This window comes from Thermobia domestica, chromosome 4 (genome assembly GCF_964235325.1).
Source record: "Thermobia domestica chromosome 4, izTheDome1.hap1.1, whole genome shotgun sequence".
Lineage (NCBI taxonomy): Eukaryota > Metazoa > Arthropoda > Insecta > Zygentoma > Lepismatidae > Thermobia > Thermobia domestica.
The window spans coordinates 327,244,178-327,265,901 of NC_137457.1; the positions used below are offsets into that span (position 1 = coordinate 327,244,178).

General features: G+C 34.8%; 1 protein-coding gene across 1 annotated transcript in view; it reads right to left on the reverse strand.

Annotated features, from left to right (window-relative positions):
* Positions 1-6,878: 6,878 nt before the first annotated feature.
* Positions 6,879-21,724, reverse strand: part of LOC145684436 (uncharacterized) — a 28,229-nt gene continuing 13,383 nt past the window's right edge. Inside the window, exon 3 of the mRNA XM_081756818.1 lies at positions 6,879-9,281. Within this exon, the coding sequence (XP_081612944.1) occupies positions 7,727-9,281 (1,555 nt within the window). The 3' untranslated portion in view covers positions 6,879-7,726. The remainder of the gene's footprint in view (positions 9,282-21,724) is intronic.

Genomic DNA, 21,724 nt, shown 5'->3' on the forward strand with positions numbered 1-21,724 from the left:
TCTCGTTTATTTCACACGACACTCGATCAAACAAAAATACGTGGATGGCATTTTACTTGGGAAGAAGATTATAGGAACATATTCTGTAGTTGGTAACCATGTTTCGAAGGGATGTTTCGGTGTTAGTTTAACTTGGGGCCACGCCCTGCTCACCTCTCTGTCGACCTATAAGTATACACAAGAAAATTGTCGTTCGGTGCCTCCAAGAAAACAAAGCGATAAGATCAATTTCTCATATACCACTTAAATTTATGCCGGTGCTATGGAATCGACATCAATACGCATGCAGTTCTTTCAGTAAAGGGAATGATTGGAAGAGATCCCTGTATTAGATTATTATTTTCAATAAAAGAAAGTGGATGTGCTCAAATAATTGTACAAGGGTAACACGTTTTCTCGTTTTTAATATCAAGCACAGTTTAAAGAAAATAATAAAAGTTAAACAAGAAACAGGGTACGGACTGTTGCTAGTATAGTAGTTTACAACAGGTAAACTTTTCTGTCAATGCGGTACCATGACCTCGGATTTCTTCAGTGTTGATATGGATAAAGTGTGCCACGGTCTCCGCATGTTCTATTAGAACTTATTGCGAATCAAAAGATCGGTGGAATATCGCCATGATTCCTTGTATGAAATCAGTATTTTCTTAATCTCACACACTATCGTTACTTCCGAGAACTAGTTAAAATCTTTTCAAAAAAAGCTTTTCTCATGACTGTAAGATGAAACTGCAAGAATTAATTAATCACATCCCAGACTTCTAATATATTTTGCGATATAGGTTTATAATAGTCTAAGAAATAAAAGCCTATGTGCTTCCATTAGTGCGTTCTTTAACTAACCATGCAATATATGTAAACCAGTAATTTAATATTATATATTAAATTACTGGTTTACATATACCCTATACCCTATAGTGCATGAGAAAGAAACAGTGATTTTCGTAATAGTTCATACCGTCATAGAAAATGTTTTAATCTCTGATTCTCACATATGTGGATTTCACTAGAAAAGAAATTAGGGAAATTTACGAAGAAAATTACAATCTTAGGCTAGTTTTAGACGGAAGCATTTATCGTAGCATTTCTCGTAGCAAAAATCGTATCATCGATATCCTACCGTGTAAAGTAGCAAATGCTATAGCATTTCCCATGCCATGGCATATCCTATGGCATTTCTTGTCGATAGAACCTGTTCTATTTCGTAGCATTTTCTCCAGCATTTCTGCTCCGATTGCAGCGCCGTGGTGTGTTAAAAGAAAGCGATGTGTGGGAAATTGAATTGTAGTAAAGAAAAATGAGGGAGTAGGGATACTATTGTTATGTTGATTAAAAAATATGAGGAACATCCTTGTTTGTACAAAGTTAAAAGCGTGCAGTTTCACTATACGGATACACACAGAAATTCATTTAAAAAAAACTTTTTCGTTTCATTTATTGGTGTGCTCTTGCATTCTCCGGTGCAGGTTCACTTTAACGGGCGGTAACGTGTAGTTTTACTATACGGATCCATAGTATAAGTAGTAGTAGGAGGAGGAGGAGGAGTTAGTAGTAGTAGGGGTATTAATAGTAGTAGTAGTAAGTAGTAGTAGTAGTAAGAGTAATAGTAGTAGAAGTAACTAGTAGTAATAGTAGTAGTAGTAGGAGGAGGAGTAAGTAATAGTAAGAGTAGTGGTAGGAGTACTTAGTAATAGTAACAGTAGCAGTAGGTGTAGTAATAGTAAGAGTAGTAGTAGTAGTAGTAGGAATAAGAGTAGGAGTAGGAACTGGTAGTAGTAGTAGTGGTAGCAGTAGTAGTAGTAGTAGTAGTAGTAGTAGTAGTAGTAGTAGTAGCAGTAGTGGGAATGGGTTAGAAGCCCCGAAGGGGATGGTTGGGTTCTGTTTTCGATACAATATGGGGAAATTACAGACTTGCCAAAATTTTATGGCAGCATATTGAAAATTACGTGCATTTCAGGTTCGACTTTAATTTCTATATTTCCACATAAATACGCATCTCAGATGTAAGTGCACACAATATTTCCATTACTTATACACTACTCTATTAAAACATTAGAAATTTCTTCTGTACATTTTAAAATCTATGGATCTGTATAGTATAACTGCACCGTTAAAAGTCCTTTGTATCATAATAACCATATGCGAAAAAGGGCTTTAGAAGAAATAGTGACTTAAATATCTGTTTTTGGTTTTGGAGCCATAATTGCGCTCTTCTCCAGTGATTTGTTTGCTACGTCACGACAAAATGCTTATCAAAATGCTACCGTGTAAAAGCACAATATACTTTTGATGCCATAGAATATTATACGAGATTTTTGGCAGCACATCTGCTACGAGAAATGCTACGATAAATGCTTTCGTCTAAAACTGGCCTTAATATTGATGTTCAGTAGATCGTTAAGAAAAAGGATAAGATATTTCATGATAGGTTTTAGTTCTAATCAAACAGAAATATAAATACGTAACACTTCAGCAGCTATTGGTATTATGTATAGATTTTCTTCTCTTTGATATAATTTTCAAAATAGGTTTCAAAACACGGGTCTTAACTATCGGAGATACACTTAGAAAGTAATTATAATTAGGGGTAAAAGTGGATCTGAAAAGGTAGGGGGACGGTAAGTAGCAGTATGACGTCTCCCCGTCCCCTTGACTATCTTTGCCCATTGTAATATTTTAGGAACTGTTGGACGCCGTATACTTTTTTTTTTGAGGTGGAGTACGCCGTCCCCCGCGTTCCTCATTTTTACCCCTGATTATAACCCAATCAGGGACTGAGGCTGAAACTTGAACCAAGGAAGTCAAAAATACTTTTATAAGGAATGATACATGGAAAACTCCAGGCAATAATGGTACAGACAGAACTCCAAACACACAAAACAAAAACCTACATTTTTTTGTTACTCTGAACAAATAAAACTCATTTTTAAAAGGGTAAAAAGAAACACAGAATCTATTTTAAAAGGGAAACACTTAAGAAAATTTCTTACGAATACCAGAAATACACTAAAAGAGAAAATGCAAAAACTACATTAATTTATTAGGTTCAATATAAAATAACACACTGAATGGAAACGTAATAAAATAAAAAATGTAATAGAGAAACTAACATTTGAACTATAGAAGATTTGCTAATATTAAAGAAAAAAATACCAATACTATTGTTCCGATACAACTTGAATATGGGCATTGAAATGAGAGGTGCGGGATAAGAATTCCAAATTTATTGAAATAAAGTACATGCTAAATGGGGCCGACTCCACCACTAGTCTTAGGCGACTAGAACCTTGAACAAAGTTAGACAGGGAAACGAACATGAATTTAGTATTTAAAAAATTTGAAAATAACAAATACATTTTCTTTGAGAATTGGTAGCAAAAAGAGCATAAAGGATTAGATCGTAGCGCAAGAGAACAGCAACTAATTTTGAACAGTCTCACCCTAATTCGAAGCAGTTCCATTGTCCTCCCTCGTACTCATATGTGATATTTACCTGCTGTCCTCAAAGTTGCAATGACTAGCAGCGGGACGTCTTGATAACATCCATGATAAAGACTTGTCAGACAAACGACGATGACATCGAATGTCAGACCAAAGGCAGGAAGACTCCTATGTGTTCCGCGTCGTGGTTGAGATTCAAAGACCATGATCGTGCTCTCTCAATTGCTTTTGACCCGATTGTAACTGTCGTCAGCGTAAGATGGTGGTGACACCACATAATTTCCAGAACGTGGTTGATTACCCAAAAGTGACATTGACCATGTCCGTGTTTCCACATGTCGAACACAAAGTTCTCAAACTTCCTCTTAAGCTTGCTAAAGTTCACAGGTAAACGTACCAAAAGGGAACTCACTTAAGTCAATATACTTACTTCTGTCCATTACTTCCTTGTTGTTACATCCTGTAGTGGGTAAACGAACGAAGCAGGCAATGTCTTGTAGTAGCCTTCTATGAGGGGCCAATAAGTCGAACCACTTGAGAAAAAAATGATTTAAGAAAGTAAACAAAAATCGTCGCGTGTGAGGCTGTTAACGGGTGAAAGTTCTTAATGGTTGCTACCACTGTTTACTACAAATTACTTACAAGTACAAAGACTTCCTCAATAACAGCAAAGAATTTATCTTTGGATGTAAAATCATCTAGCGACGTAAAACAGAATATCGGTCTAGTGACATCAGACAGTTAACTGCTGCTTGGATTTTCAATGATGACTGATTGAATTTCTACATGAAATAAAGATTTCCTAGCGGGTCCTGACTTCGTATCCCGTAACACTGTCGAAATATTTGAAAATTCTCATTACTAAGCAACCTTGTTACGCGATATTGTAAAAGACTCCAAGGAAGTTAAATAACAGAACGCAACACGATATTAAATTATCAAAATGAGCCAAAATCAAATTCCGAAGATACCAAATATACCAAAAAAGTAAATTATGTGAAAAATAAACAGCAAAGAGAAATGGGAAAACTTTTAAACATACTAATCATAATACGGTTTTTATTCAGTCTTACAAGAATTTATCGCTGAGGATAATAATAATGAATAAAATGCACCTCTGGTTTACAGTACGAGATTCAAAAACTGTTTCAAGATTAACAAAGTGGAATTCTGGCTCTGTTCTCTTAAAAATATTGACGACCTGATGCAATAAACGGGCCAGAAAATACATAAAGAATTTAATTATAAACAACCACGTTGAACTACTATAAGCTAAACGACTAAAAATATAATAAACCATGGTATTCTATTAAACATGCATAATACTATATAGACACTAAGTTAACATATTTTACAAAATTTATAAAACAAACAGCAATGAGAAATTCATTGCAGATCATAACAATCTCGCGTTGAAGTACTACTTGACAATTTGGGTGTATCAATCAGGAGTTGAAACTTCGATTCCGGTGCTAAAAATTATTAGTTTCTGTCAGCATAAATATCTAATTCTTGTACGGTAATTTGAAAACAAAGAAACCAATTAGTGCATTTTCACGTTTTGTTGTTTACATTTTTTAAATTTTTGCTGACCTTGGAAGAAGACATTTAGAAGATTAAAAAGTCACCAAAGTGAAACAAAGATTCCCATTTTGTAAAATTATACTCTTTTCCCTGGAGAACGAGATATGGCTACACCTAAAGGGAAGTTGAAGCGGACCACTTTTAACAACGCTAGTTACCCTTCCTCGCCACCACCATGATTAACACTTTTGCTGCAATTTCGAAAGCGTAAACTCGTGCTTTAAAATGCTATTAGATGTATAATCGGTGACAGCACGTAAGTTAAACCACGGAAGAAAGAATTAGATTAGATTTTTACACTACATGTGATTAAGATGTGTCTTCAAAGCCTTTCTTTGATTTAATGAAATCTTCTATACAGCTGAATGAGATGGTGTATGTGATATCTCTACCAAACACATATTTCTTAAATGATTTAGAAATATTAAATAAAACTCTTTCCATATTTGTGATATGGCGTACCCCACTTTCATGTTACCATATGAACTAGCTAGTGATGGGCAGTGGGAATATTCCCGGTGGGAAGGAATTTAAAAATGGGAATATTCCCGGGTTTTTTCCTTGGCCTATAAATTCCCGGAAAGGAAATTATTTCCATTTGTTTACTTTATCTTCCAAATTATAAAAACCATAAGACAAATTACTATATTTTAATATATTATGATTTTCTTCTAGGTTTTAAAGAATTTGGAGGTCAAAAACTTAAAAAATTCTTTGACTGTACTTTATATAACTGATAATATGATTTTTTAAGTTCCAATTCAATTTGCGCTAAAAAAAAGTAACGTAATTGTAATAGTAATACTAATATTGGGGGGCCAAACTAGAAAAACGTAGGATGATTTAAGGAAGAAATGGGTTGATAGTGATGTTCAAGTAGTCAAGAAACTATCGAACACAATTTTCTTTAATGCAGTAGGGGATTTGTACAAACCGTAAAGGTAAATGGATGTGATTAATGTGAGAAAAGAAAGTGAATTGTTGGTAACGAAGATAGGAAACAACGTGCCATGCGGGATTCTAACCCGTCTTGACTCGCTAACGCTTGCTCTGCAGTGCTGTCTGAATTTAATGTTGGTAACGTAATTTAACGTATGAAACCATAAAAAAAACGCATCGGAGTAGAATATCGCAAACAAATAGGTGCAAAAGCTGGCCGCCCAATACTAAACAACAGCCAAAATTAGCAAAGTACTAACTTACACATGATGAAAAAGAACCATTTTGTAAAGTAATGTAGAATTATGTAGAAATAGAGATTAAGTACTATTAATAAATCCTGAGCAACCGTTAGTAATAGACGTCGGTCTGTCACCTTTCCATGACCTGAATTTCTGAAGAGGTACTCGGACTTCTCTTACATGTGAATTAATGCATAATTTCGAGAAATAGGTAGGAAGAAAGGTCGTGTATGGCAATGTTACATTCTAAATTAAAATATAAATCAGTATCTTGAAAATTTTGTAAACATAAATGCGTATGCGCAAATGTTGATAAATTAGTGAGACATGTATCTTACGACAGTTACCGAATCTAATTTGCTTATAACATTTAAAAATTTAATATGTTTATATCAGTAGTAGTCAAGTTTTGAAAATCCACTTACTTATAAATTTAAATTGTTTAGCGGTGTAAAAATATGTGGAATTAGTATACAATTTTTTCCACATATTTACTTTCATAGAGCATATTGTAAGTAAATATACATTAATGCGTATTATCAAAAATAATAAAATATTAATAAAGCAACATAGTACCGTCAAGAATATACATTTTAAAGTATCCCCTGGAGACAAGTGTAATAATATACAGATAAAAAACGAATTTATCTCCGAAATCATAATATAGTAATAGAATGCACTTTTCTTTGTGATTGTACATAAATTCCCGAAAAAACTTTCCGTTTTGAGAATCTTCCCGGGAATAATACCTGGGAATATTCCCGAAAAATTTCCCGGGAATTTACCCATCACTAGAGCTAGCAGAGATCCTTTGATTAAATACATTCCCACATTATTGAATCACACGAAGTTGTCGACCTGCACGTAAACTTGTGTCTTGTTAAGTGCGATTTACAAACCATCTGTCTTACATGTGAGTTTATAAGTCTTCATTTTATTTAATCTCATCCACCTATTAGGATATATATGAGATTATCAACATACAAGTACATATACGTGACTTGAGGACTGACGTACTTGAAGATTTTCCCACGTATGTGACTCTTCGATGTTTGGCAATACATAATTCATGACATATGCAGTTAGCCTCCCTTACACGTTAGTGTGTAAACATTTAAGTGTATATTTTAAACTATATCTTTTCCTATATTTCTAGCTAACAAGGTTTCTGAAAAAAAATGCTAGCATAGGCTTTTTCAAGTCTAATTTACACTGTCTTTCCCATACACGACATTTATGAGCTCCTAAACTGCATTGGTTAAAAGTACTTCAAGTAAAATATTTATAATACGTATGGAATTTCTTATGTTTTAACATGGCATCCTCTAAAAAATTTTTATTAGGACACTGCACCACCTCATATCAATGTTACACAATGCGCCTCTTACATTTGATTGGTGAATACATCTCTTTCCAATATTTATATATATGTGGTCTTTCAAGTGTATGATGTTAATTGTCTGTATCACTAAATCTTCTACCAGACTCCGGATTTGCATATTTTCAAAAAGCATGTCCTATCACGTACTTTTTGTAAGTTCTTGCAATAATAAACCCCTTTCAGAATTAAACATCTTACCAAACTTTTGACGTGAATCAGATTTTTGCGAATTATGTGTAAGTAAATGCCTCTTTAAACTACACTTATCCCTAAACCGCTTCCCACACTCATTACATGCATAAAATCTTTCACCTGTATGTGCTAACAAATGTAAATTTAAACCGTTTTTACTCGTAAACGAGTTTCCACAGATCACACAAATATGACGTTTCTCTCCTGAATGTAGTAACATATGCTTTTTTAAAACAGATTTAGTACTAAAATATTTTTCACATTCATGGCATTTATAAGCTTTCTCACCTGTATGGCTCAACATGTGTAATCTCAAATTCGATTTAACAGTAAATCCCTTCCCACACTCATGACATATATAATCCTTCTTACCTGTATGAAGTTTTATGTGAACTGTTAAGCTCCGTAACTGTGTAAATCTCTTTCCACACTCGTGACACGTATGTTGTTTCTTATCAGTATGTACTACCAAATGCTTTTTCAAATCTGCCTTAATAATAAAGCTTTTACCACATTGATTGCATTTATGAGCCTTCTCACCGGTATGCCTTAACATGTGTACTTTCAAACCTGATTTACGAACAAATGTTTTCCCGCATTCATGACAGCTATGTAGAGACACATCATCTGCATGAATGAGAAGATGAAGCTTTAAGCTATGTTTGTCTTTAAACCTTTTGCCACACTCATTACATATTACAGATTTCTCTCTTGTATGTGTTAGCATATGAACTTTTAAAGTGTAACTGCGAGTATATTTACTTCCACATTTAAGACACGCATGTACCCTTTCACCATGTGACAACATGTGCATCATCAAATTCGATCTCCTAATAAAACCTTTCCCACATGTGCTGCATGTATGAGATTTCTCACCTGTATGTGATAAAATGTGTTTTTTTAAATGTGATTTAAGAAAATACCCTTTCCCGCACATATGACATGTATGTTTTTTCTCCCCTGAATGAGTTAACACGTGAAAACTCAAAGACGGTCTGTCTCTGTATCTATTTCCACAGATCTGACATTCGTGAGGTTTCTCGCCTGTATGAACTAACATATGTCTCCTCAAATAAGGTTTACGAGTACATTCTTTCCCACATTCATGACAAATATAAGGTAACCTTGTTCGTGTATAAGTTTTTAAACAATCTGTTTGATTCAATTCTTTCCCATATTCGTGATGGATAGAATGTTTCTCAACTCTATTTGTAACCGTTTGTCCTGCCAAATTTGAGTTTATTCTGGATGTTTCCCCTAATTGTTCAACCTTTTCGGTTGTCTGACACGAGTCAATCAATAAGTTACATTGATCATGTAAATTATCATTAAGATATCCCTGATACTTATGAAAACTATTATATCCCTCATTTTTCTGTATTAATATTTCTCTCATTATGGCGGTACTATCAGAATATTCTTTACTACGTTCCTCACACATCGGGGATTTCTTGCGTAATTCACAAATCCTTTGCTTTCGGACAAGAACCTTACCCTGTTTCCTGAAAGTAAAATTTATTAGTAGAAACATTAGGTAATTAAAAACACGAGGAAAAGAATAGTGAAATGAATGTTAAATAATTTACGTCGCTACAGTCGTTGCTCCATCCTAGAAAGTGAGTTTCTCTTACAATTTCTCTGTATTATTACGAGGGATATCAAGCCATTTTTACTTTAAAATTATCTCTCTGCATGAGAGATGACACTTCAATGATGCTACATCAGCTTCGGAAAGAAAACTAAGTTACGTAATAACTCATCTTAAAAATGATCACAAACGAATAGAAAGGATGATCTCTACTTGCATTTTGTGCATCTTAATTTCAATTACTACATAATTAAAAGCTATTGCCTTAAGTGAGAAAATTTTATGCATTTATCTACAGCTACATACCGCTACAGTACAGAAGTGTACTAAAAAGTTATTGCATATATACAGAAGGGGTAGTTGGGGTAAGTGGGGACACGTTTCAGAACTTTCAACTGCTGTACCAGTAATGGTTTTCGGATTATCAAACTGAAAGTATGGTCATATTAACTTTGGTTTGTAAACTTGATAATCATAAAGTCCATTTTGAAGCAAAGTAAATACTTGTTCCACAATACAAAGTTTATTCAAAATCAGTTAATGTCCCCATTTGGCCCGCTTTTTGGGTTAAGTGGGGACAACACTTTCCCCTCCCATACGTTAACACAGGCAATAAAGAAGGGAAAGTGGGACAGCAGTTCTAGCCATATTACGGTTCCGGGGTTCTAGCAGCATTGCGCTGCAGGGTGCACACCATCCCTAACCGGCCTCCGTGAAGAACTCCCTACTCCCTGCCCGCAAATAATACAGCTTTGCACTATTTTATTCACGGGTACGGAAAGTTCATCCCCACGACGATCGTTCAAGGAAGGTGCGATACACCTCACCGTTACGGTCCAGATTCGGACGGAAATCACCTGGGCGAAGATCTAAGGCGTATTGCGAAAATAGACGAGAGCATCACCTACTTTCAAGAACCGAACACAGGTTATCCAACAATCACGTTCTTATTACGTCATGCAATCTGTAAAAGAAAAACTGACAAATTTATATCTTATTGTGCCATTTATTTAAAATGAATAAACGTACCTGAGATAAACAAACTTTCCCTTACATTATTCGCCCCATTTACGTAATGAGTTCGTAAGTGCACTTTTATTACTCACTTCATTATATTGTCCGCCATGGCTTGATGAAAGACGTGATCACATTTTAAGTTGGAACACTATATATCCGTCGAATCCACTCACCAAGATCGTCCTTTCTTCCAATATTGAGAATTTAGCAGACAGTCATTCCAAATGAACACATTGATGACATTATGTCGTGGTTTTTGATAAAGAGTTGACTAGTTTTGATATATTTTTGTGTTGGTCGTTTACTACATGTCCGTTGCGTTTTGGTACCACCTTCCAAGTCCTTTGTGTTTTCTTTTAGTCTCCAACACGCCCCCTCGTTGTTATAAAATACTACTTGGGGCTAATTTGTTTTGATAATGAGTTGCGTAAGAATTGCCAAAATGTTCAAATTAATAATACTGTATTCGTTAATAATTTCTACATATTCGAAGACAGTGATGGATTTCTAAATTACAAGGTAACTAATATTCCACTTAAAAAAAAAAACGTTTGAGGACGAGATAATGTAGTGATCAGCAAAATAGCTGAATCACTCACATTCACACACACCAACACAACACAACGAAAAACTAGTTGTCCTCTCATAACTTTCCTCTTCCTCTTCTTCTATCCTGTCTTTTAACACCACTAGGCGGCAGCACAATCAACAAGAAGCATACACTGCACAAAGTGTACGAATTCAGACGAACGTCACATAACGCTCTAACGCAGAATTTGCGTTTATACGAAAAATATTATAAGCAGAATTTTGGTACAGTTACATTGGCGGTCGAAAGGAATGTACGTGCGCCATTGGATAATGGTAAACGTTCAAGAACCCTGACTGTAATTCCACTTCAACACTCACCACTGTTCCAAAATGAAGACGAGCATTAGTTCACAATGAAGTTTATAAGAACTTTCGCCGAGTTACACTTCATCAGATGAAAAAGTTTCATTAAGTTTCATTTAACGTAGAAAAACGACAAACGCGTGGGGCATTTATACTCTTACATAAAAGTTTCATGGGGCTTTAATACGTAAAGTCTTTAAAGTTTTTTTTTTTTTTTTTTTTTTTACATTCGGCACTGCTACTAAATTAAACATTTATAAGTGCATGACTCACAATTAATATTCAAATAATTCTCATGATATACCTTTAATATACAAATTACTATATTGCTATATGCGCTCTTACCATTAAAAATTAACACAAACATTATATGAAACCAAAATGACCTTGTTCATGATAATTTTGAATTACATCGTTCACAAGTGAAGGAGGAATACAAATTTTCCATTGATTAGGAAAATGGTAACTACGATTCAACAAAATTCCATTTTCGATTTTGTAGAATTCACCAATATTTCGATTCTTAACCTTAACATAAGGATCGTTGGGATTCTCTAAGTGCTTCATGATATTTTCATACTCCGGATGTTCTCTTTGCTTGCTAATTAAATCTTGTACAGACAAATGTTTAAAACAAGACGGCAACACTTCGTACTTATTAACTTCATACTTTTCAACCTCAGGGAACAGAATAATACGTGACAATGCATCGCTAGCTTGATTATCTTGACCTTTAATATATACAATTTGTACATCAAATCCCTGAATTTGCAAACTCCAACGAGCAAGTCTAGAATTCCACTGTCTCATTTTGTGCAAGTATACCAATGAGTTATGATCCGTGTAAATTTTTACATGCCTTCCATACAACAACTGAGACCAACGTTTGAGCGCGACTACAATTGAAAGACACTCACGTTCAGTCACAGTATAATTCTTCTCAGCAGGTTTTAACGTTCTACTATAAAACCCTAAAATATGTTTCTTACCATCCACTTCTTGAAAAAGAATGTTTCCTAAAGCAACTGAACTACAGTCTGTAATTAAACAAAAATCATGATGAGCATTACCTCTTGAACCAAATCACTTTTCAATTGGTTAAAACTATCTTCACAAGATTGATCCCAGATCCATTTTTTATTTTCCTTTAACAAACCAAATAAAGGTTCAGATTTTTGAGCGAAATTTTCGACAAATTTGGCACACCACTGGAACAAACCTAAAACTCTTTGCAATTCTTTTAAATTTCTAGGCCTTGGTAGGTCTTTAATACACTGTACATAAGAAGGATTTTTTGTTATGCCTTGCGGACTGATGTCGAACCCTAAAAAACTAAATTTCGTGTTACAAAAAGTACACTTTTGTAGATTTAATGTCATGCCAGCCTCGTAAACTTTCTGAAATATTTGATACAAAAACTGTAACTGTTCTTCAAAAGTCATAGAAATTACAGAGACATCGTCGATGTACGAGACTACTTTTTCATATAAACCTGCCCCAAGGACAGTTTGCAAACACAACATAAAAGCAGCTCCTCCGTTTATGTAACCAAACGGAACTCGAGTATACTGATACATTTTACCATTCCAACAAAAGGCTGTATATTGTTTACTTTCTTTACTTAAACATACTTGTAAATAACTTCCCACAAAATTTAAACAAGACACGAATTGGATTCCTTGAAATTTGATAAGAAGGTCATCGATCTTATTGACTTTTAACTGCTTTAATTTCACAAATTTGTTCAATTGAGTTAAATCTACGACAGTACGAAGTTTACTAGTGTTTTTCTTAGCTACACACAACAAAGGATGACAATGCACAGAAACACATTCTTCCACTACGTTACATTCTAGCCATTCAGCTATTTGCTGTTCAATATTTTCTTTGTACTTAAAAGGTAATGGGTACTGACGTTTTACAATCGGTTGGTCTGTTTCAACTTCGATGGTGTATTCAAATTTATTACATTTACCTGGCAAGTCGCTAAAAACCAATCTATGTTTCAACAATAAATCATATAGTTGCTGTTTTTGAACATTAGACAAATTTTCAATTTCAAGAACTTTTGTTCTAATTTCAGTAACAGAAGGAAAGTGACTTTGGGTATTACGAGTAATTTTACTTGTATTACAAACATCCAGATTTATTTTTACATCATTATGAGACATTTGAATTTCCTCATCCAATTTATGTATTTGTTCCCCATAAAAATGGTACAAAAAATTTACTTCAGCAGCTTCGTTCAAACGTGCTTGTTTTATTTGCTCTATGTTTAAATCATTGTTGGTAGTGTACCTATCTACATGTTCAAATGCTTTACTATTTTCTAACAAACTATCCATCCATTCCTGCGTCAGCTGTTTCTTATGAATTTCTAAACTCTGAATTATCGGACACTCTAGCACAGGTTCGACTACATCATCGTTTTCGCTTTCAATAGCGGAATTAGCGTCAACACAATTCGCATTATTTAAATGAAAACCAACCTTATTAACACTCTCTCTAGTAAGTATTTTTACTTTACCTTTACTTTCATTACTCAGAAGGGGGTCACTACCAAATCCGTGTTCATACTCTTTCATTGGTACCTTACAAGTGTTAGGGTCATAACCTACAGTAACGGATTTCTCGCCAAAGTCTAATTTCGCATTAACTAGCGATAGGAAATCTCTGCCTAGCAGACAATTACAATTAAGGTCATTGACAACAATAAATCTAACATCACAAGTTACAGGACCAACTTCTACACAGAGGGTAACCTCGCCCTTAACTGATTTTGTTCTTTTACCACTATAATCTACTAGAACAATTTGAGGAGCGGGTTGCAATACAGCGTTTGACACTATATTAGATATTTTTTTCCACACATTATAACTTAACAAACTAGCCGAAGCACCTGCATGGCACATAGCGTACAGATTCTCATTCATGATTTTGACAAGAATTTCAGCAGTGGCACATGAATTTACATTAGCTTTACAAAAATCTTTAGTTTCTTCTTCATCAGATGAGAAAACATCATCCCACTGTACTACATTTATTAGATTTTTATCAAGCTTTACAAAAACAGTCTGACTATTTGGAAGGAGTGCATTATTTAACTCATTACACGTTTGAATTAATTCCCTGCTATAAGCACTCTTCAGGCAGGGTGCTTCTAGTTTGGGGGAGGAAATCTATTTTGAAACCCAAAATTACCTGCAGTGACGTTCGTAAAATTCGGTCTTGGTGGCTTAAAGCCGGTAGGATTACCAAAATTCGAAGGATTTACAAAATTTCCATTACTGTAACCGGTCTGAGACGAATTTCTTGTTTGGGAATTACCATTCACTGACCTATTAGTCACATCACTAGTGGCTTCATTTTGATTTACATTAGCATTGCTATTACTTACATTTGTACTATGATTGCAAAAACGCACACTTTCTTCATGCCTATCAGAACTACTATTGTTATTCCATTTTTTCTTTTTGTTTCTACGAAAGGAATTTTTTCTTTTCCGATTACCTCTGTTGTTTGAATTTTCGTTCGGGTACACCTGATCCGACTCATCACAATCATTAACATTATTCTGATTACTTTCACGCTTACCATTCTTATTAACAGACACCTGGTTGACTTTCAGGAACCTATGATTGTTGCTGTTGTTACGATTATCAGACCTGGGAATTGCTTCTAATCTTTGTATAACGGACAAAACAGAAGACAAATTCATAGCAGACAGAGTTGTTAACTGACGCCGGTAGTAAGGTGGAATCAAATTGAGAATCATACTGATAGCTAACGATTCTTTTATGTCGGGATTGATTTCTTGAATCTTATTACATCTATATGACACGAAATTGTACACACTTCCGTCAACTTTTGCATCATAGGGTTTGTATTGCAATACCATTAACTTGTTAGCGCGAACCTGTTCATTCTCAAACTCTAATTTGAACAATTCGGCAAAACGATCGTAAGAAGTGAAAAACCCACAATTGTTTATGTACCAATTTTGTGCAGAACCAGTCAACAAAAATTTGATAATGTCTAAATATTGACTACGAGAAATTGACATAAGCGAAGCTTGATCTTCAAACTTACGTAAGAACGCAGTGGCAGTCAATTCATTCTCGTGACCGGAGAATTTCTCGAAAGATTCTAAATCTCGTAATTTCAAAGCTACTTTTCTTTCTCGCTTTTTCCTCCGTTTGATTGTTTTTACCCCAACAAAGCTATTATCACTGTGAGAGTCCGAAGAATCGTTTTCACTTAACACCGAACTAACATCATAGTCAAGAAAAGGGTTGGTATTTTTACGTACACTGGTATCAACTTTTTCTTCTTTAATTTCTACCTCGGGCTTTACATTTCCCACGAACGTAGATGACCTAATTTGACTTTCAATCATACTCACGCGCAAGTTTCTGACCTCTTGATTTACTATCTCGAATTTACTTTCTACTTCACCCTTAACATCATCTATTATCGTTTGAGTATGATGAGCTATTTCTCGTGTTGCAATACTTACATCATAAATCTCACGAACACTTTGATCTAATTTCACGATTCTACCTTCGTGTTCACCCACTTTTTCCTGCGCTCGCTCAGCTTTATCATTCACTAAATCGACATCGGAACTTAAATCCTTAACTTTATTTCCAATCATTATAATACGTTCCTCAGTGTCCCTAACTTGATTTCCTAACTGATTAGCTCTAGCGTTGACAAAACGTATTTTGTCTTCATTATTTTTCACGGCAAACTTAACTTCATCAACCTTTGTTTCTTGCACATTTAATTTCTCCTGAAACTGTGCTGACAGTTTTTCAAAGTTATCCGCACAAGTACGACTAACCCTGTCTATTTCACTTCTCATTTGTACTAACTCAGTCGACAGTGTCTGAATTAGCCCATCCATCCTATGTTCTAACATTTCTAATTTACCTGTAAGATCGTTAGAGAACTTTTCTATCTGAGCTTGGGTTTCACTTTTCGACTCGGTAATGACATCATTGAGTTGTCGCTTAGTGTCATTTACATTACCATTGAGTGATTGCATTTGTTCTTTAGTATCGTTAACTGCAGCGTTAATTTTATTAATAGCTTCAAGCAAAGTTTGCAGACTCAAATTTTCACTTTCTGCCATGATTACCAATTACAAATATACAAACACAACAAACACCAATAATATCTTTAAGTTAGCGCATATAGCATATCATGAGAAATAAAACCTGTCAAATATTACACCTAGATCTTCTCCCAGATGTTACATCCGTTACGAATCAATTAATAAAAACGTGAATTATTATTAATTGATCCGTCCCTGGAGGGAAACGCCATTCTATTACGGTGAAGGGTTCGATCCGTGTACCTTTTCAATTGAGACTTTAATCCCTGTGAAGGGCTTAGCCATTCTATTACGGTTCCGGGGTTCTAGCAGCATTGCGCTGCAGGGTGCACACCATCCCTAACCGGCCTCCGTGAAGAACTCCCTACTCCCTGCCCGCAAATAATACAGCTTTGCACTATTTTATTCACGGGTACGGAAAGTTCATCCCCACGACGATCGTTCAAGGAAGGTGCGATACACCTCACCGTTACGGTCCAGATTCGGACGGAAATCACCTGGGCGAAGATCTAAGGCGTATTGCGAAAATAGACGAGAGCATCACCTACTTTCAAGAACCGAACACAGGTTATCCAACAATCACGTTCTTATTACGTCATGCAATCTGTAAAAGAAAAACTGACAAATTTATATCTTATTGTGCCATTTATTTAAAATGAATAAACGTACCTGAGATAAACAAACTTTCCCTTACATTATTCGCCCCATTTACGTAATGAGTTCGTAAGTGCACTTTTATTACTCACTTCATTATATTGTCCGCCATGGCTTGATGAAAGACGTGATCACATTTTAAGTTGGAACACTATATATCCGTCGAATCCACTCACCAAGATCGTCCTTTCTTCCAATATTGAGAATTTAGCAGACAGTCATTCCAAATGAACACATTGATGACATTATGTCGTGGTTTTTGATAAAGAGTTGACTAGTTTTGATATATTTTTGTGTTGGTCGTTTACTACATGTCCGTTGCGTTTTGGTACCACCTTCCAAGTCCTTTGTGTTTTCTTTTAGTCTCCAACACGCCCCCTCGTTGTTATAAAATACTACTTGGGGCTAATTTGTTTTGATAATGAGTTGCGTAAGAATTGCCAAAATGTTCAAATTAATAATACTGTATTCGTTAATAATTTCTACATATTCGAAGACAGTGATGGATTTCTAAATTACAAGGTAACTAATATTCCACTTAAAAAAAAAACGTTTGAGGACGAGATAATGTAGTGATCAGCAAAATAGCTGAGTCACTCACATTCACACACACCAACACAACGAAAAACTAGTTGTCCTCTCATAACTTTCCTCTTCCTCTTCTTCTATCCTGTCTTTTAACACCACTAGGCGGCAGCACAATCAACAAGAAGCATACACTGCACAAAGTGTACGAATTCAGACGAACGTCACATAACGCTCTAACGCAGAATTTGCGTTTATACGAAAAATATTATAAGCAGAATTTTGGTACAGTTACAGCCAGATACAGAATTTTGAAACTGGTACTGTGGCAAGTATAGAAAAAATATTGTCTATAATTCAAAAATATTCTTTATTTTGTTTAGAACACTGATATTAGAAACATTTGCTGGACATCATTCACTTTTCCCAGAAAACTTGAAATAATGAAAAATATGTAATTACAGTTTCCCTAAGGCTTGATACTTGGTACGGGGAAGGTGTAGACAAACAAAATATGCTTTAGTCTAGTACATAAAAAAAGAGCTCCTGATAAGATACGTCTCTGGACTGAGGACTAACTAATAGTAAATACTAAAAAATCTACTGGTGTCTAACAGTTCTCAAAATGGACAAATAAGAAGGCTACGTCGATTAATATGTCGTCGCCTTAAAAAGTGATGACTACTACTGAGCATTGTAAGGCATGTAATACAAAACTACTTATAGTATATAGGATACAAATACAGTCTACACAAAACATTGACTACATGAACAAGATTTTCAGTCTACAGTTTTGCCTTAAAGAAACGACAGTGTTTATCAATATAAGCGACAATAATGTACTTAAATACGAAAGGCATCACACTGTCAAACTTAACAGGGCCATAGAAAGAAGCCCTTTTGTGTACAATATTGACATCTTCTCGAAGTGGAAAACAAGATTGCATGCCAATTCGTTCAAGAAACTTCATTTCATACAGATTTTTGCTGACTGATCTTGACTCTGTTAATAAACCATTTTTTCACCTAATCAACTGCATAAGACTAATTTTCTTCGACGTGCTCTATGCCAAGCATTGCACTGCCTTCATCATCTTCAATATATTATCGGAAATATCAGCATTTGTGTAAGTGTACCCACTTACCATAAAGGTATGTGTCCCCACTTACACCACTGTACAAAAATGAGGGGTAAGTGGGGACATGCTGAAACATAGACCCATTTTCGGCATAGGGGTATTTTTTTATACTCTTCATACTAGTTAAAACCACTTCACTAGACGAATGGCACTATATTCACACTTTTCAAATTTGGAGGAAACTTTTTCATATTTTTTACCAGATTTTAAAAAACGTGCCTGTCCCCCACTTACCTCAACAACCCCTATATGCCGCCCTTAAGAGCAAATTGGTTCATATTTTCTTCAAACCAGATATATTTCAAGTCAGCTAATATTTCTTGTGACTTTACATTATGACATGATAATTATCATGAATATAAATAAATTATATTCTCGGCAGTATTTAACTCAATCTGCCTAGGATCAAAGCAGCATTCACAAGAGCTTCAAGTGAATTTCGCTTTACCAAACAAGATACAATTTCTAACTTCTGTTTCTTTTACTGCGAGACCGATCTTAATATCATTATCTGATCTGTGGCTAAGACATTCTAGTGAAGTTTTGGATTGGGTTTCCACGTAAAATTTTAAAACCATCTTTCATTCTGGCTGCACCACATGCACAGGTCAGATTTGCAGACTTAATTATAGGAATAATGTTCGGTAAGCCGTATAAATTATATAGATACTCATTGTGAAGTTTCCATTATTCTCCATTCCACTGCCTCAGAGTTCGAATATTGATCTCAAAATTTTATATTCAGTGCTGTCACAGTCAACCTGCGTTCTGCCCTCAATGTAAACGACTTTATTTACAACCATACCCCACAATAGTGATAAAAATCACTCTTTATATTGTAAGAACCGACTTCTTTGATAAGCATTAAATCAAGAATCGCCTGACTCTATTCAATTTTTAGGATAATCCGCAAAGTTAGCAAACGGAGAGGAAATGCGATCCAGAAACTTAATGCGATCCATCAGGCGATGAAAGAGGCGATAAGCATATGTCTCAGTCCTAAAATATTGAATGAATCCTACAATACAGTACTGAACATTTTTACCACTAGGTCCTTCCATACACATATCCAATAGACTTATCTAATAAAGGCAAATGCTAAATTCAAGTTATCAGGTGTGTACTTCATTATTGAACACAAAGCACATTTGTATTAGTTTTGTCACAACAATTTAGAAAAAAAAATAAATCCTGTCATGCCCTTGTGTTCTTTATTAAAAGATAAAGCACATAATTGATAAAAGTGAATTAGTATGAAAAGATTGAGAGGATGAGAATACGGGAAGAAAGGGGAAAAGCTCGGAGAAAATGCACAAACAGTGTATTGCTCACTATAAATACCCAACACACAATCGAAGTAGGTAACCAACGCACCAGATGTCACACCAGAATAAAAGTACCCTTACAATAACACTAGTCTGAACGCAAAATTAACTCCGATGCTAATTCCAGAAATATTCTTAGCTTTCTTCTAACAAACCAAAGTTTTTCATAATTTCACGTCGAAAAATTTATTGAACTCTAAGCATCCAATTTGGTAGCACTGTTACTGCTGGTTTTTACTATGATCGCGGAAGTCTTGCTACATCAAATATACGGAACAAGTGTTGTTGTTCCAATTTTATTTCTAAGCTGCAGGTTATCCATGTCTACATGCAAAAGTTTCAACAATCCAAATATTTTCTGTTACATTTGTAATATCTATATACTCAGGTACCGCTGAAGCAATCAAATGATGTATGAGTTTTTATGGAAAAACATCTTTATTTTAAAATGAAGATTTATTTGCTACGACAAAAAATGATAGCCAGAAAAAGTTTACTGTTATTATTGAGAGATTATGACTGCACAATATTAACACAAATCTTCATATCTTCAATTCCTAAGGTGTAGAGGGAACCTAAAGAATCTTCCATGGCTATTCTTGAATTTAGTTTAAGATCAGCGGTGCAATTCGAAGTAAGAACCAAATTCTGCACTTCAGCTATTCTTCAGTCATTAGGGCACTTCCATATACAAGGTGTTCGGGATAAATCAGATACTTTACAGTGGAACACCCAGTAAGGAAGACCAACATTTTTTTTTTTTTTTTTTTTTTTTTTTTTTGCTATTTTGATGAACGTTCCAGAAGATTATGAAAATGAACAAGATGAATCTTCAGGAAACAGCACTGAACCTCAATACCAGCCTGAGAATGACTAACAAACAAACGTTTCCTCGATGTAAATTAAACGATCTAGTAAGTGATCTCAATTCCCAAGAAATCTGCTCAAGTCTTGAGTCCAGGCTTCAAAGTAAGAACCTTTTCCGAAAATGAGCACATTTCTTGCGAAGCTAACACAGAAGAAAAATAACAGGTTATCTTATTCTTACAATACCAATTCCTTAGTTTACTGTAATCACCTAAAAAATGTATGACTGTAAAGTCACTTTTGTGACATTAAAACAATCCTTTTCAGAGGAGAATCATTATAAACTCGTCGAGAGGAAAGGCTAAAATCTGTGTTACAACATAATGAGATATGCATAGATTCATTCTTGTTGCCAGTTCTGTAAATATAAAAGTGATATCCAACTACATGAACATACTTTCAACAAGTATTCAAATTTATTTTAGTACGTATCGAAGTATCCAAAATAAAAATTTCGAAGCAACAACAAAAGAATTAGAAAAAAATATGTAGATCATCTTCCGCCAACATCAGAAGTAAAGTTAATATCGAAAATTGATTCCAGAGCACTTAGTTCGAAAAATCACGTAATTTTTTTTTAAAGAGAGACAGAATAACAATTTGCTATATTGAAACTTTTTATTAATGTATCACTAATGCTTATCTTGAACAGTTGTCTCCTACTTAATTACATTAGTAAAAATGAAATGAAATTCTTAAGTTTCACGTCCCACGATAATGCCGGTTAGGCTAAAGAAGACGGTGATGATGAGAAATGAATGAAAAGTGGAATGAAGAAACTGGGACGAAACGAGAGAACTCCGAGAAAACCCACGAGCAC